General features: G+C 40.8%; 1 protein-coding gene across 2 annotated transcripts in view; it reads left to right on the plus strand.

Annotated features, from left to right (window-relative positions):
• The window catches only part of dazl (deleted in azoospermia-like), a 15,604-nt gene extending 458 nt beyond the window's left edge, over positions 1–15,146 (plus strand). Inside the window, exons 1-10 of one of the 2 annotated variants that reach the window (XM_019880388.1) lie at positions 10,463–10,586; positions 11,817–11,939; positions 12,082–12,173; positions 12,755–12,807; positions 12,890–12,961; positions 13,024–13,181; positions 13,988–14,071; positions 14,180–14,225; positions 14,711–14,752; positions 14,835–15,146. In XM_019880388.1, coding sequence (XP_019735947.1) covers positions 10,584–10,586; positions 11,817–11,939; positions 12,082–12,173; positions 12,755–12,807; positions 12,890–12,961; positions 13,024–13,181; positions 13,988–14,071; positions 14,180–14,225; positions 14,711–14,752; positions 14,835–14,860 — 699 coding nt within the window. In that variant the 5' untranslated portion in view covers positions 10,463–10,583 and the 3' untranslated portion in view covers positions 14,861–15,146. Of the gene's footprint in view, positions 1–10,462; positions 10,587–11,816; positions 11,940–12,081; positions 12,174–12,754; positions 12,808–12,889; positions 12,962–13,023; positions 13,182–13,987; positions 14,072–14,179; positions 14,226–14,710; positions 14,753–14,834 lie in introns of those variants that run through there. The other variant, XM_019880389.1, reaches the window with a different exon arrangement.
• Positions 15,147–15,865: the final 719 nt, after the last annotated feature.

The raw sequence follows: 15,865 nt of genomic DNA on the forward strand, positions 1-15,865 counted from the left end.
GGGGGGGTTGGGGGGGGTGCGCCGTATGCAAAGAAAGAAAAAAAACGCGTATAGGTGGATGACTTCATTCAATTACCGATGTATTAGTGGCCCGATGAAATCAAATCAAACAAGGCTAATCTATGGACGGATGCAAAATGTAATGCGATTGTTGGTAATTCAATGAAAAGGTAAATCGAGTCAAGATGCAAACACCCACATGGTGTACATCGGCGCTTGACTGAAACTTGCGCTTGACACTCACTTTGAAATGACACGCGTCAGCGTTCTCTTTTCAAGTCTGGTTACTTCAGGTAAGAAAAGGTGAGGTCCGTTCAAACGTAATTTCTGTTCCACACGGCGAAACGCTGAAAAGGAAAGCGTCTGCATTAAAGCACTACACGTCAGCTGGATGTTTTTCCCTCTCATTTTCACGAAAAGGTGGTCTGAAAAAATGCGGTGAGCACATTTGATGGATGAAATAAAATCGAAAAACTAAATTAAGACCAGAACTTATTTCCACTTTTCGCCTCCCACACGATGAAAACGTCGGATGACAATTCGATTGTATCCTCAATAAAACCAGCTTGAGCACAATTTATAAATCGATGCTGTTACTTTGCAACAAAATGATTTTAATGTATTTTTTTTTTTTAAGTATGCAATAAGGACACCCACAATACTCGGCCTCGTGGGCAGTATATTTGTAATTAAATGAATAAAGAAACAAATTCTCTATCATCTTTCGCATTCGTTGTATCACATTTTTTGTGTTGAAGAAGAGAACTCATTCATGTGCGGCGGATGAATGAGCATGTGAAAGAAGGGGTGTGGTGTGTGTGTGGGGGGGGGGGCAGGATTCACAGAAAATGAAAGATTTTCCTTTTCGGGTGAAAGAGATCCAGCCGTCTAACCGTCACAAGTCCTCCAGGAATCGCCTCATTAAGGACACAGAAGTGTTCTGACTGGTGATAGCCCGCCCCCACCTTATAGCCATTTTGCGATGATACAAAGAGGCGGACGTCTAAAAATACGCTTCATGCCTTTGGGTTGCGATACTTGCACCGAGAGCATCCTTCAGAGATAAATAGACTTATTTGATTTGGTATTTCCTGCTTTCAGTTTATTGAAGCTGAGCAACACTTTAACAAAACGCAACTTGTCAGGGAGTTATGTAATTGTATAACCTCGTATTTAAAAAAAAAAAAAAAAAAACAACATGACGCTCCCCCAGTTTTGTTGCCTTCCAAGAATTTTAATAACTGGATTTTATACACACGGGACGGTGCTCGGTCGGGACACTCTGGCCTTGCGCGCCACGGTTATTCGGTTTTCATTATTTCATTTGTGACTAAAAATGTTCAAAAATGGCGACCAGCCAGATCTTCAGCTCGCCCAAATCCAATCTTCTGGGTCAGAATAATGAACCCAATCATGGGTTAGTTATACTGCTTGTACAGTGGGGATGATGGACTGATCCAACATGCTCTTTTTTCGGCTTCATCCAAACAAAGCACATCGGAATACGCCTGATGAACTGTCAGGCAATTGACCAAAGCTCCCATTGAGGCCACAGAGATCCCGGCGTCCGCTTTTTCTCCCCGTGAGCCTTTTATCCGCAAAGATCCAATTATCGCATGCGTACAGGCGGTGTCATACGCTCACCTTCGTCGGCCGGCAACTAAGAATTAATTACGCTCCCAAAGTAATATGAGGCAAATGAACCTACAAGTAAATACGGGGTGAAATGCAAATGAAGTCTTTCATATCCAGGTACAAAAGAAAGATTTTATTAAAAAATGGATTAGAGGTTCAAGGTACACGCCTGATCCTACTTTGATTATGTTCAGTCATAATACAGCGGCTGATTCAAGGGACGGAGGTTCCGCCGGCCCGATTCTCACAAAAGGCAGTCGTTGAATGTTTAAAAAAAAAAAAAAGTGCAGGAAGTGGTGGGCGCGTTCAGCGAGAAGCTTCCGAGTTATGTGACAACACAGAAAAAGAAGGAAAGTGAGAAAGAAAGCTCAAGAGAGAAAAAGAAGCAGGCTGCATCTGTCATTCACAATTCCGAATGGTCAAACTGAATTTCACGAGCGAGTACGCTTTCAGAACAGGCACTATTCTGCGATTTATTACCAACGGGGAAGACATGCTGTTTTGCTTGTATTTCTTGCTACGGAGTAGTTGACTTCCTTTACACCGACTGTATTGAACAGTTGAATTATTTTGTTACTTTGAAGCATGCCTGGGCGCGGAGTTGACACATTTCAATCAAATTTCCACGTAATAGTGACAAAGTGCATTTTGAGTCTTTTTGTCCACATCAGGCTTTCATTGGATCAATCGTGAATGCCTACGGAGGGCTATTTTTTCATTTCCTGATCTTCATCAGAGATGTGTACCCGATTGCGGTCGATGCTGGTGGGGTGATTGTCGTCGTAATGAGATTACTTCCGCCCCCGGAATGGGTCGGTGTGGATTGACGGAGTGGCGCACGGGCACGCAGTCGATGTGGGGATGGAGTCGAAAAAGAGAAATGGGCATGACTGACGGGATTACGTTCGGTGATCAGTCACACCAGACAACGGAAGAAAAACCGGGGGAGAATACACGCCGGAGGGAGGAATAGAAAGCAACGGGGGGTGGAGGCGGGGGTGCTCGCCCTATTAGACATTAATAAAGACGATGACACCTGTAATTGCTTGCTGTTTGTAAGCCCCTGCATGACCCCCGAGTGCTCATTAGCGGGCTGGCAGTCATGATTGTATGACACATGGCACGTCATATTCGTCTGTCGGCTCAGATTGATGCGGCACGCTCACATGAATACTTTTTCGTCGAAATACTAGTTGGAATGAATTGTCCATTATGACTTAATTGTATTTGCGTGTGTTTAGCGGGTTGTAAGAAGCGATCAATGTTTTCAGACATATTAACCCTTTCATGCACCCTGTAACCCGATAAGATGGGAAACTGTCCACTGTAGTAACGGCTGTCCCTGAAAGGGTTAAACTCGTTTCTTCGAGAGCCTGCATGAAGTTGTCAACAACCAACAGCACATGGCCATTAGGGATACCCACACATTTGCCCAGATGAACGTTTTGTCTCTGCTCACAATATAAATTAGTATGACTCAAAGGCTTCTAAGATTCGACGCAGAGCAGATCAAATGCAATTTGATTTTAATGGAGATTAGAAAGATAACAATGACTCCCAGGATCTCATTCCAAGAAGTATCACAATTCTCATATTTGCTGCCAAGTAACATGTCTAGAGTGTATTGACTATATAGAGAGAGAGATACACACACTCCGCTACTAATGTGCAACAGATAAAAGTGAAGCTTTGTCAAACAATTTAATGTTCCTCTGTGCTATGTCATCTTTCTACTAATTAGTTTTCATACAAACTACTATCCATCCATCCATTTTCTACAAAGCTTGACCTAATCTGGGCCCCACAAGTGATCTGGAATTTATCCCCATAAAAATCACACAGTCATGTTCGAATGACATAAAATGGAAAGAATCTTGCTTCACTTTAATGGACATCGTGCTGCTACTTCTGGTGTGCACGCCTTGGCCAGCAGGGGGCAGTATTACAAAAGACATACGGCTATCTCAATATTAAAAAGGAGTCATTCTTAAAATGGCTTTGTCACTTTGCAGTCTCGATGTTACGACGTCAAAAATGACAAAATCTGACGCTGATTAAGAGGGGTTTTGCCGCACTCGGGCAATTGAATCCTCAATCTTTTGAGTGGAAGAAAAGCAGTCATTGAACCACTTTCTGGTTGAAGTGTGTCACGACTCTGCAGTGTCTGTCGGGCTACAGAGAGGTCAGGAAGTAGTTGTGGTCGTGCGCGAATAATGTCCGGCAGAAAATGTGGTGAGCGCTCTCAGTCATTGAGCTCCTGTGATAAACACCGTTCGCACATACGGAACAAGACGCCCCCCCTGATGTATTATTGTACTTTGCTTAGCGAAAGTTCTAAAGACCACAAAAGCCAAGGAAAAGACAAATGACACCATTTACGAGAAGCGATCACAGTGCAAAGCGCAAAGAGCGACTGTACATTCAATTTCATGTGCAGACTACGCACAATTCCAAGTATAGGAAACCAAAATGAGTCAGATTTTTGTGCGAAACGTATTTGCATGGTTCACACGAGAGAAAAAAATGCTATTTTGACCCATCAGAACAGTCAGAACTAATCCTAAATGTCACTAGAAAGGCCGGATGTTTGATTGCATTTGCTTTTGAACAAGCCCTTTGCTATGCAGGGCCACGCTTATGCATGCGAAACGTGGTTTCGAGCGCGCTAAGGATGCTGATCCAAAACTGCAGGCTGCCTATCCTCCACACCTCAAAATACCCCAAATGCACACGAGCATACCGATGAAGGCAACACACACACAAATATCATTTCGCCACTCATCCCGAAACTTAAGATCGATGTCCGTTAGTTGGACATTTTGAAAGACATTTGATCCAGTGGTGAAAAGGACACTTCGAATAATGTTGTACTTGACTTGATATTCTTTCTTTTGTGAAGATAAAGGATCAATGGCACTCTATAAACACTTGCCTTCAGTGGGGACTTACCCAACTTAAATGGGGAAGTCCAAAAATCTTCTTGACACTAATATGCTCTCTGCACCCCCCCCCACCCCCCAATCCAAACGTATTTGTGATTAATATTGCGTTTGTGGAACATGTTAAGCAGCAAAATCCATCAGTTTTCAACTTAGGGGGGCGGCCATTTTGCCGCTTGATGTCAAGTGAAAATGACATCACAGTTGCTGAGGACTCAGGTGTCAGGGCTCACCTCTTTTCTGAGTTTGGTCATGTGACATTCACGAGTCCAAACGCGTATTTCTGATTAGTATTGCGTTTGTGGAACATGTTAAGCAGCAAAATCCATCAGTTTTCAACTAAGGAGGGCGGCCATTTTGCCGCTTGTGTCGAGTAAAAATGACATCACAGTTGCTGAGAACTCAGGTGTCATGGCTCACCTCTTTTCTGAGTATGGTCATGTGACATTCACAAGCAGTTTCTGCCCGCTAGTAACGAAACCAAGGTGCGACTTTATTTGTGCTTTGGAAATCTTGAAAATGATCCAATCGTATGCAGGACAGGCCACATTTCTTCTTTCGTTATCATGAGAGTACAAGAGGTCAGTGTGGCCCCTCCGAGTATCTGCTCATGAAATGGATGAGGGAGTGGAGACACTTACCGAGTGACCTGACTTACAAGTATTTCAAGATGACAATTTTTTTCCCTTAAGTTCTGAGCAAGAAATGTAGTCCCGAGCTCTAGATGGTGCCAGTGTTTTTTTGTTTTGTTTTGTTTTTTTTTTGTTGTTGTCAAGTGGAAAGGAGGACCACAGTGAAGTATCATCACTGAATGCCGATGACTTAACAGCAACGTTGCGACATGAACTATGTGAGGAAATTGGCCAACTGTCCAGTTTCCTGCTCTGTTTGCTACTCAGAAACAAGAAGCAAGGCTGCAGACCTCCACTATGAACCACATTTGATGAGAAACTAAAAATACCCCTAACATAGCTATCATGTTGTTTTTGTTTAATTTTTTTTATCATACTTTTGCTTGAGTGTATTGCGCTTAATACACAGCATAGACTGATGACATCACCGGGATGCAATGCCGCAATAGATGCTGAAACAATGCGCTACGACTAGAACGTGAGTCACAATAAAGGTTCAACTGACAGGAAAGGCCACGATCAGCTGGATTCCCTGCCAGGTCTTTACCGGTTGCTGTGGTGATGCCGACTGTAAAATTAGTTCGAGTTGAGACGAGAATTATGTCGCTTGAAATCTGCTGCTCCCTGAAAGGAACATTACTTCAATCGCATCCATTTTATTTTGAATGGGAGACCAAACTGCCTGATGCCGGTGTAGCCTGCAAAATAATTACTTGCTGTTTGGAGTTCTGCCAGAGCTTCCCAGGGCATGACATGCAGTTGTGCTTCTTTGGGAAAACAAACTTGTTAAGAGTAAATCAACAGCACCTTTGCTTGTTTTTGCCAAATATATACTCAGTTTTGCCTCAATTGCTTCAAAGTGTGATCGTTAACAATCGCCCGAATACTTGACGGTCACGTAATTAATTATTGCTAAACTACAGGAGGAAAAAAAGAAAAGAAAAAAAGATATAGATTTTTTGTCCCCCCTAAATGCAGTACTCGTTTGAGATTATTTCCTTGAGAAAAATGCAATGATCATGCAGATGAAAATGTGCAAGTGTGCAGCGATTCAGTTCAGGTATTTTCTACCTTGGTGAACATTTTTTGCTCAACTCGTCTAATATTTTGTCAATTATCGGTCATCTTTTTAAAGTTGAAGCACAAATGAGAGGCTAATTCCATTGCACCATTTTTGTCCAAATTGTTTTTTTTTTAAAAAGTGATTATTTTTTAATTATTTAAAATTCTAGTTATTTACTGTATTTTCCAAAACAGAAACGAGCATTATTTTTTTTTTTTTTTTAATGACAGGTGCTCACTTCAAAACAAACACGTCACAGCTGCTGAAAATAAACATCATTGTTGATGAAGTCAATAATGATGTCTTAGAGGAGGCGGTCGCTTTGGAGACCATCAGCAAGGGGCGATCAATACAGAACCAAAAGTAGGTGAGGATGACGTCGGGGGAGAAGAGATATCGATTCGATGTGCTATAACCAGCGCCAGGATTAAAATGTTGTTGGGGCCAAACCCAACAACGACTCTTTAAAGGACATTTGGATGTCAGAAAAGTGGACTATGAGACCAACAGTGGGAAAAAGGAGTGTGGGAGTCGGTCTAGCCACGAGGCAGAGTGATGACTTCACACTGCAGCAGGTGGTTCGGTTCCTTCACCTCCTTCCTCTCTTGTCAGGCTAGCACTGAGTGACATCGCCTGGTGTTATCTTGCGGGCAGAACACAACATGCTGGCTCAAAGGCGAATGGAACACATAGTGCCTCTTAATGTACACAACATACATATGACATCATCGTCAACTTCCTCTGCAGCTGGTGTGGCCGAGTAATATGAAGAGGAACAAAAAAGAAAACAGAAGCAGATACACGGCGGCAACTACGTTCGGTACACCTACGTGACCTTGTGAGTTGAATGTGAGATGAAGACAATAATGCTCAGTTTTGATAGACATGGACGTACTGTACAGCGGTTTAGTCATACGGAGATGTGTTTCTAATATTATGACCCGTGGCCAGTGGGGATGTTAAGTTTATTTCAGTGATCATCATGTGGTGCTGTGGAAATTGATCCATTTTAGCTTATGACAGTAGTCTTTGAAAAATATGTACAAATAATGTATCTTTGTTCATCTATGCCAGTGACAGTGACGGGCACAACAGTGATGCTTTTCCTCTGGATGTAAAAAGTTTCATAATCACCGACTTTGCGTGACGTTTTTGTTTAGTAGCGTACCACGGGATTTTTCGAACGTAAAATTACGCTCCAATGTTGGTAGACGTAGTTTTGTAAAGGGGTCAGTTTGCGTGCCATTGGCATACGAATGTGCCTAGTAACTTTTCATTTTTTTAATTTCACAAAAAAGATGTTTTCTTTTTACTTTCAACTTGTAGCGTGACTACGAAACGAAGAGCTTAGCTGTTTTGCAGAAAACCCCGGCCTTAACTTACCTTAATGAGACTGCTGCGTCGAGGTATCGATTTAGTAGCCGAATCCAAGCCCTCCCACGTTGGCGACTCACAGCTGGACCCCCTGTGGAGCCTCCTCGCTGGGTCTTTTGGATTGCAACTGCGAAACTTCTCTCTCTCTCTCTCTCTTTCTCTCTCTCACCCTGCCTCCTTTCACGCCTCCCTCCTCGTTTCATGCACGCGGAGTGGGCATGGCACAACCTTGAAAAAAAAAAAGAGGTGGGGGGCAGGAAATGAATTACAGTAAGAATCGACACACCTCCAAGACATGAGCTGTCAATCCTCCTCATACTTAACCCACACTGCTGGATAGGAAGTAAATAGTTAAATCTTCATCACGCTGTTACACGATTTTGTGAAGAATCTGGTTTCAGTTTTTCCTTCTTTATGCATTCATTTCTTTATTTTATTTATTCCATGACTGTTCGCCTTCACCTCTCTCCCCAATAATCGTTATTATTCTAAATAGAAATAGGAGTAGTAGTTGTAGTAGTCGTCGTACTGTACAACTTGTAGTACTTGTACTCTAAGTCATACATATCGATATATTAATTCACAATAATATTAATTTAATAATGATGAGGATTGTTGTTATTCAAACCCTATGACCCTGATAAGAAATAGAAAAAATGGATTGATGCTTATTTCTAAAATAATACGAATATGAATATCGATAATACATCTCACAACTATTACTACTTCTACTTTACTACTACTCTAAGTAGTCGTAGCAGCAGAAATAGTAATAGTACTACTCGTAGTAGTAATAAATTACTAATATATAACTGAATAATATCAATTTTATTATGATCATTTATCAATTCATCCATTATCCAATAATTAATATTTGAACCCCACGACCCTCAGCCAGATAAGCTGCAGAGAAAATGGATGACTGGATGATTATTTCTAAAATAATAATTAACTAAAATTATTATTATGGATTTCTTATTTACAGCCTTAGCCTGATAATAATAATAACAACAATAGGTGTGAATGCGAATAAGTGGTTGTTTGTCTATGTGCCCTATGATTGAGTGGCGACCAGTCCAGGGCATACCACGCCTCTTGCCTGGAGGCTGCTGGGATGGGCTCCAGCTCACCCGTGAATGGATCACAACATTCATCCATCCTTTTACTGCAGCAATTTTCCTCTCTTAGGGCTGCAGCCCAGCTGACTTTGGGTCAGAGTTGGGGTACACCCTGGACTGGTCACCAGCCAATTGCAGGGAACATACAGACAAACAACCATTCACACTCACGTTCACGCTGTATTGACAATTATAGTCTTTAATTAACCTAACGCATGTTTTAGGAATGTGGACGGTACCACCGGACCAATGGCAATATTAAAATAAATACATCAGCTGCCAACAACTATCGATATGCTCCTTAAAGTGTCACACAAGCTTCAGTCTGTCAGGATATACATCTCATTAAGTGCATCAAAAGACAGAAATTAAGCGTTTGTTTTATGGAAATGTTAAAATGTCAGCTCCTCTGAAGTTGTAAGCGACCACTTGTTTATTCAAAAGAAGCTTCAGGCACTTGTTTTCATGCTGTTAAAACAGCACTTTGAATATTTAAAAACCCGTTTTGAATGCCTGACATCAACAAAAAGTCTAAATATCAGCCCAATGCGTTGGCAGAGGCCTGCTGAGTGGCTTGCCTGCAAAATTTCATGCAGTGTGCTTGGGTTTTTCCAGGCGTAATCGTGGCCACAGCTTCTACTGGAACATTCAGGGGAAATTATTATGATACATTGCTTGTGGATAGATGCCAAGGCAGCCCCTCAAGGGTAAATGCCAGACAAAATGAAATGAAAGTTCCCATATTTTGCTCCCTGAGTCAAACTTTGTACACAACAACCACAAAATAAAGTAGTCCTGCAGAATCTAATGAGATCTAATGCGAGTTGTACCAAAGAGTCTGCCGTCACAAAAAAAAAACAAAAACAATCCTCCTATTTTGATCCTCTCTGTCACACTGTCACTGTCGCATTTCATCATGCATCACGTGTGCATGCCAGACGAGTGAACACCAAAAAATAATATTGCAGTTAATGCACAAACACGACCTGAAATTTATGAGCACCTGCAATCAAAGTAATCACCGGCAAAATGTAATATTAGCCTTGTTTTTTTGCCTTTGTTTACAATATTTTTGTCGATAATGCGAGGGAGCTGATGCAATTGCTTTCATGAGATGGGAAAATACATATGGCCTGAACAACAAAGGATGACTGCTCAAGAACAGCGTTGTCCGAGCGGCACCAACTCTTAACACTTTCAAAACGTCGTTAACCTTTTCAAGAATTTTTTGAGTATGATCCAGAAGCATATGGTACATTAACACCTACGCAACTGACGTAAAAGCCGTTCGGACTGTGGATGGTATACGTTACAGGTGTTCATTATAAACTGTACGACTGCATTAAAAAAATGCTTCACTCGATGCCAACGATAGTGAATATATTGTCGGTGCAGAAAACAACTTGATTGTGCTCTGGAGTGAATGTCTTCCCCAAGCAATATCATCTATCACTGGAAAAAGTAGCTTACTGCCATCTAGTGTTTAAAACTGAAAAGCAAGGATATGACATTGTTTGTCCCAGAACAATCAATAGCTTGGAAAAAAATATATATATAGATATATATCTATATCTATATAGATATATAGATATAGATATATAGATAAAGATACATGTATAGATTTTTTTTTTGTCTGAGAGCATGTGGGACGTTTGTTTCAATGGCGGATGCCTTTCACGCGTCTAATTGGCTGTTAGTTTGGTCACGTGATTTTGATGGGCGTTTTCGTGAGTTTACTGTAGTTGGGCAGGGAAAAAAAAGCGCACTTCTAGCTCTTCGCGTTCAGGCCTTAAATGCGTGGTAATTGTTTTGCGTTTTAAATATGGTAAGTTTTCCAGTAACACGTTTTACTTGTGTGGATTGTAGGGATATCAATATATTAATGCAATTGCGAAGTTGATTTTTCTTCACTTGATGAACCGTATCCCGACGAGTGACTTTTGCTAATTGGTATCAATTTAACTTGTCGGCCAAGCTAGCCTTGCGGGGGTAAAAAAAAACCCTCCATGAATAAATTTTATTGCTCAACATACTTGTACTATGAACATTCGCTCGCGCTTGCAATGTTTTCGTCGAACTTTCTAAAAGTTTTTGAGCGCACTTTTGTCACCTTGTTTTCCACGTCTTTCCGCCGCCATTTTCTCCTTGTGTCGTATTATCGGGAGTGAAAATTTCAGTCGTCACGTATTGTACTTGAAATAGAAACTGAGAATCTCCGTTTTCTTGCGTTTGTGTGTTGAAACTTGTCATTCCATTTAATAACGCCCGCGTGCACATCTTAGCACCTACAAAAACGCCTTTGTCATCATATTCATCATGATCAAAGATCAAAAAGCATATATTGTTGATGACCACTATCAAAGACCAGCAATTTCAAGAACCAAGGCCGAATATAATTGTTATTTGAGTTTTGAGCTGATCAATAAAACTTCAGGTGCTTTTTGTGGTCACAGGGTTAGGTAATAATGTAGAACGACAGATTAGTATCGTTAGGAAAATACTAATGTGGTTAGACTGAATCTGAAAAAAACTGAGGTAGAGGTATCATTCCATTCTGTATACTCAACTATTTATAGAGCACTTTAAAACAACCACCACTGTTCTACAAAGTGCTGTACATGGAGCAAAAATAATTCATACAATAAAAATAATAAAGACAGTAGAAAGCACAAAAATGGGAAAACTAAAAATCAAGTCTCATGCTCAGTCAAAAGCCAAAGAATAAAAATTAGCTTTAAGACAACTTTTAAAGAATGGGCAGCGAGGGGGCTTGCTGAACGTTCGGTGGAAAGTCATTCCAATGAGCGGGACCAGTAACGGAAAAGGCTCAAAACTCACTCAGGTCGTGACCAAATGTAGAGGGGAACATTCTGCCAAGATGGCAGCTACTTGTCACATTGCTACTTAAATGAGGCACTTAAAATGTATTTTAATGTACAATTAAAAGTAAATAAACAAACCTAATTTAGTTTTAGAAACGAACAAGAAATATGTCTTGACTACATAAATTCTGATATCATTTTGTTCGTAACTGCTGTAAATGTTTTCTTGGTAGAACATCCAGAATCAACAGGGCAGCAGCCACCCGTCATTTTTTTCCCAGGTGTCCAACGGATACATTCTGCCAGAGGGACGAGTGACTCCCAATGCCATCTTTGTCGGCGGGATCGATGCAGGGGTTAGGCTTGCTTTAAAAATAGCAGTAACTGTCAAGAAGTGGTTGATTCACATGACACCCGGGCTTGTACAGTACACCATGTGCTAAAAGGGGCTCGACTAATTTTTTGTCTTCCGACTTGGAATTCCCTCCCAACCTTTAGACGAGTCTAACTGAAATGAAGGACTTCTTTTCGACATACGGTCCGGTCAAGGATGTGAAAATCATCACATATCGCGGAGGATTCAGCAAAGGGTATGTTTTCTGCTATCTGTGTACTTTTGATTTCTAATGTATCATAGCCATGTTTTAGCTCAACCCGCTACTCCTAAAAGTAAAGAATCTGACTTGAGGTTGCATATGTGGTGAGGCTTGGCAACTAATGACATTTAATCATGATTATTAATAGAGCTCAATTGCTACTTTCTTTGTCTCCTCTTATCTCATTATGTGTACTCCGTGACAGCATGGCACCACACTGCCCTCCACAGGCCAATGCACACACAGCAAGAACAGCCGGTATTTTTGTATTATTTTGTAATTGCTATTCAGTATTCATAATTTACTTTGCAACTATTTCAGTTGCTGCCCCCCCCCCAGTTATATTTAAAGTTGAGTATTCAAGCAATTGCACCGAACCAACGAACATTTCTTCATATAGATTAAAATATCTTGAATTCCCAGATTAGCCCAGTAAATCTACTTAAAAATTGAAAAAATAAATACGATAAGGGAGATGCTTATTCATGGTTTGAATGTGTGTAAAGATACACATCAGAAAAGGTGTGGATCCCAGTCTTGAATTTGTCAGTGTAACAATTGGTTTCTTCTTCCAGCTATGGGTTTGTGTACTTTACTGAAAATGTCGACGTCCAGCCAATTCTTGAGGTAAGTACACATGATGTTGAAGAAAAAAAAAAAAAAAAGACAAAACTCTTTTACGTGTTGTTGCTTACAACAGACTTTGTTTCTACAGCAACGTATCTTTTGGAAAGGAAAGGCACTCAAGCTGGGCCCCGCAATCGTCAAGCAGAGGACTTGTCGTATGTATTCGGAGCGGGCCATCTCATTCTACATGTTTCCTTACCCCTTCTATGCCATAAAGACCCCTGCTCGCCACCCCCAGGGATAAGACCAGCGCGAGTGATAGCACTTGAGCCTTGGAACCCCTCCCAGGTTGTCTTCTGCCCTTGCTGCTCATCCAATGGAGGGACCATGACCCGATCGTCAACCTTGATTGATAGTGGTGCCAACTATTTTCCAGTAAGACAAGCACACACTGAAACAGCGGACAGGCATTGAATTTAAATCGTCCGTCTTTACCTCCTTCACTGCCTTTTGGATATTTTGGTGACACGTCGTTTTTGTGTAATCACGTCAGAACACCTTTGGGTGATTTTTTTTTTTTTGTCACTAAGGTGGTGCAGAGCATTAAACTAAACATGCATCAATGGACAGGAGACCACATGCAGCATAACTAGGACTTGTTGAACGTTTTAACTAAATTTTGATTAATTTAAGACACAAGCAAATAACTGAGTGCACTGTAAAGGACATCTTGAAGTCATCCTTCACACTAAGTGAATCTGGATCACTATTGTGTTGGAGTTAAGTGAACCCATTTTAACTCGTTCTCTGCCAAAAGCGTTTTTTTCATGTTTCCAAGCATTCAATCCCAGGTACATGTTGATGTATTTTTAAAATTTTTTTTAATGTCATAGGGTGAAGAAGCATCTGAAAGTGGGACTGAATGAGCTACGGTTCACCAAATAATTGACAAATCGGTACCATTTTGAAAATCAATAAATCATTTCGCGACTTTGTTCATCCTAAAATTCTGCAGATCCTTGCAATCAAAATAACACATTTGCAAAAACATTCGCATTTACTTGGGAAAACAACGATCGGCATGTTCATCGTCAGTTGCCGTCGTAAACCACTCACAGCAACTGGGACCATCTACAGTGAACTGGTCTGAGATGCACAGAAACTATTGGACAAGGACAACATATTCTCATCTGAATTAAGGTTAAAGGATTACCTATTGGATCATCCGCTCATGTTTGCAGTCATACACCCAACCACAATCCGAATTTGGAAACCATACGCAGCCACAGATGGGAATGAATGCTCAGACTGCGTACACCTACGAGGTACACTTTTTTTTTTTCCCTTCTCTACTCGCTGTCTGTACTTATTCATTGTCTTCTTTTACTGTATTGTCCTGTCTGACATTTGGCCCCTTTCCCCTGCACACACAGTACTCTCCGACCTTCTGGACAACTGGCCAAAGAACACAGACTAGCACTCAGGTGAGTCCACACAGTGAGAATGATGTTTTGGATGTAAGTCTTGAAAAATTATTTGGATCATTCAATTACCCCCCCAAAAAAAAGAAAAAAAAGGAAATGCAGAATCTGCCTGGGAGCTTTGCAGGGATCAATTTTCTCCAGACTAATGTCACGCCAGTCACATGCACCACTTTGTTTAAAAATACATTTGCATGATGGCGGCAAGTATGGCTGAATAATTAAAAAAAAATAAGTAATTGCTGTTTTATTATGCGTACCTTCAGGGATAAAAATTAGATGCTCAAACTAGTAGTCATATATTATACTGGACAAATTGTTTCTTCCAATAGAATTTGTGAAATGATACCACTAGATGGTAGTCAATTCTTGCTGCTGGGTGCTGTGTTCAAATATTAGAGAGACTCTCCAGACGAGGACATAACTCAGATTAAATTGTGTTCTGTTTTACAGACTTTTGTGGAGTGCGGCGTTCAAACCACGCTCACTGTGCTGTAGTTCCAGCAGCTTCTGACACCACACCAGGTAGTGCAGCACTTGAGACTTTCACATGCTGGTCATATGTCGGTGAGAATAAGATAAGTGTTTTTATGCCCTCTCTCCAAAGGCTACAGGACATCAGAATACGGATAAAACGACACTTCCAACTTCGCCCGCCCCTCTTAGACATTTTTTTTCCTCCATTTGCTTGGCTTCAGAGGCCAATTTTAATTTATTTTCTCGTCCCATCACAGTCACTTTGACCCGAAACTGGTCGAGACCACTAACCTCAATCTCCCAGAAAAGGGTTAGGAGAAAGAGCATAGCGCTCTCATCGTACCAGCTTGTTTGGTAATTGCCCAACCAAAGAGGAAAAAAACGTATTTTAAGATCACCTTTTGTACCTTTTTATACATTTTATGTTGTGTTTTTTATTTCTTTTTTACCGTTGGATTGGATTTTTTTTTTAAGGCATTGATGCTGTCCAGCAAAAACAAAAAAGATGTAAATATGGTTACAATGGCTTGATCGCAATCTAGTTAAAAAAAAAAAACACTTGGGCCATTTTTTTAGTTATGCCCACGTTTACTTTGTTCTGGAATTTCATTTGAACCTCGGGTAAAGGTGAGCACTGGTAAGGCAACAGAGTCACATTTTGTACATCATCTAAACCACATCACTCTGCCCATCATATGGCAGTGTCAATCACTCGCCAACTTGTTTCAAGTTTAAAAAGGGCCTAAAACTGCTTTGACAAGGGACACCATTTCAAGTGCTTTTTGGGGGGGAAGAAAAGTGAACTCATCCATGACTCACCAGATTCTTTATGCTTCAGGATTCATCCAGATGCAAGTCATTTTCTTTCCTTTTGTTTATTTGATTTTTTTTTTTAACACTTGGTAAGTTTGAATACCAGCACTGCCTCATTTGCGTTGCACATTTGGTGGATTTTCATTTTCTACTGCGTTTGTCTGGATTGTTGTCATGTTGTTGGTTTGTTTAAGGCTATGTTCGCCGTTCCCCAAAAACAACTGACTGTTTTATTCAGCGAGCCCGGTCATGCACTGTTCATACTTGTGTTCTATGTGTTTGGATAAACAAAACAAAATACATCGAAGTTCAACTGTGGTGTCTTTGGGAGTTTGTGGCTTGGTTTCC

This window comes from Hippocampus comes, unplaced genomic scaffold (genome assembly GCF_001891065.2).
Source record: "Hippocampus comes isolate QL1 unplaced genomic scaffold, H_comes_QL1_v1.1 scaffold624, whole genome shotgun sequence".
Classification (NCBI taxonomy): domain Eukaryota; kingdom Metazoa; phylum Chordata; class Actinopteri; order Syngnathiformes; family Syngnathidae; genus Hippocampus; species Hippocampus comes.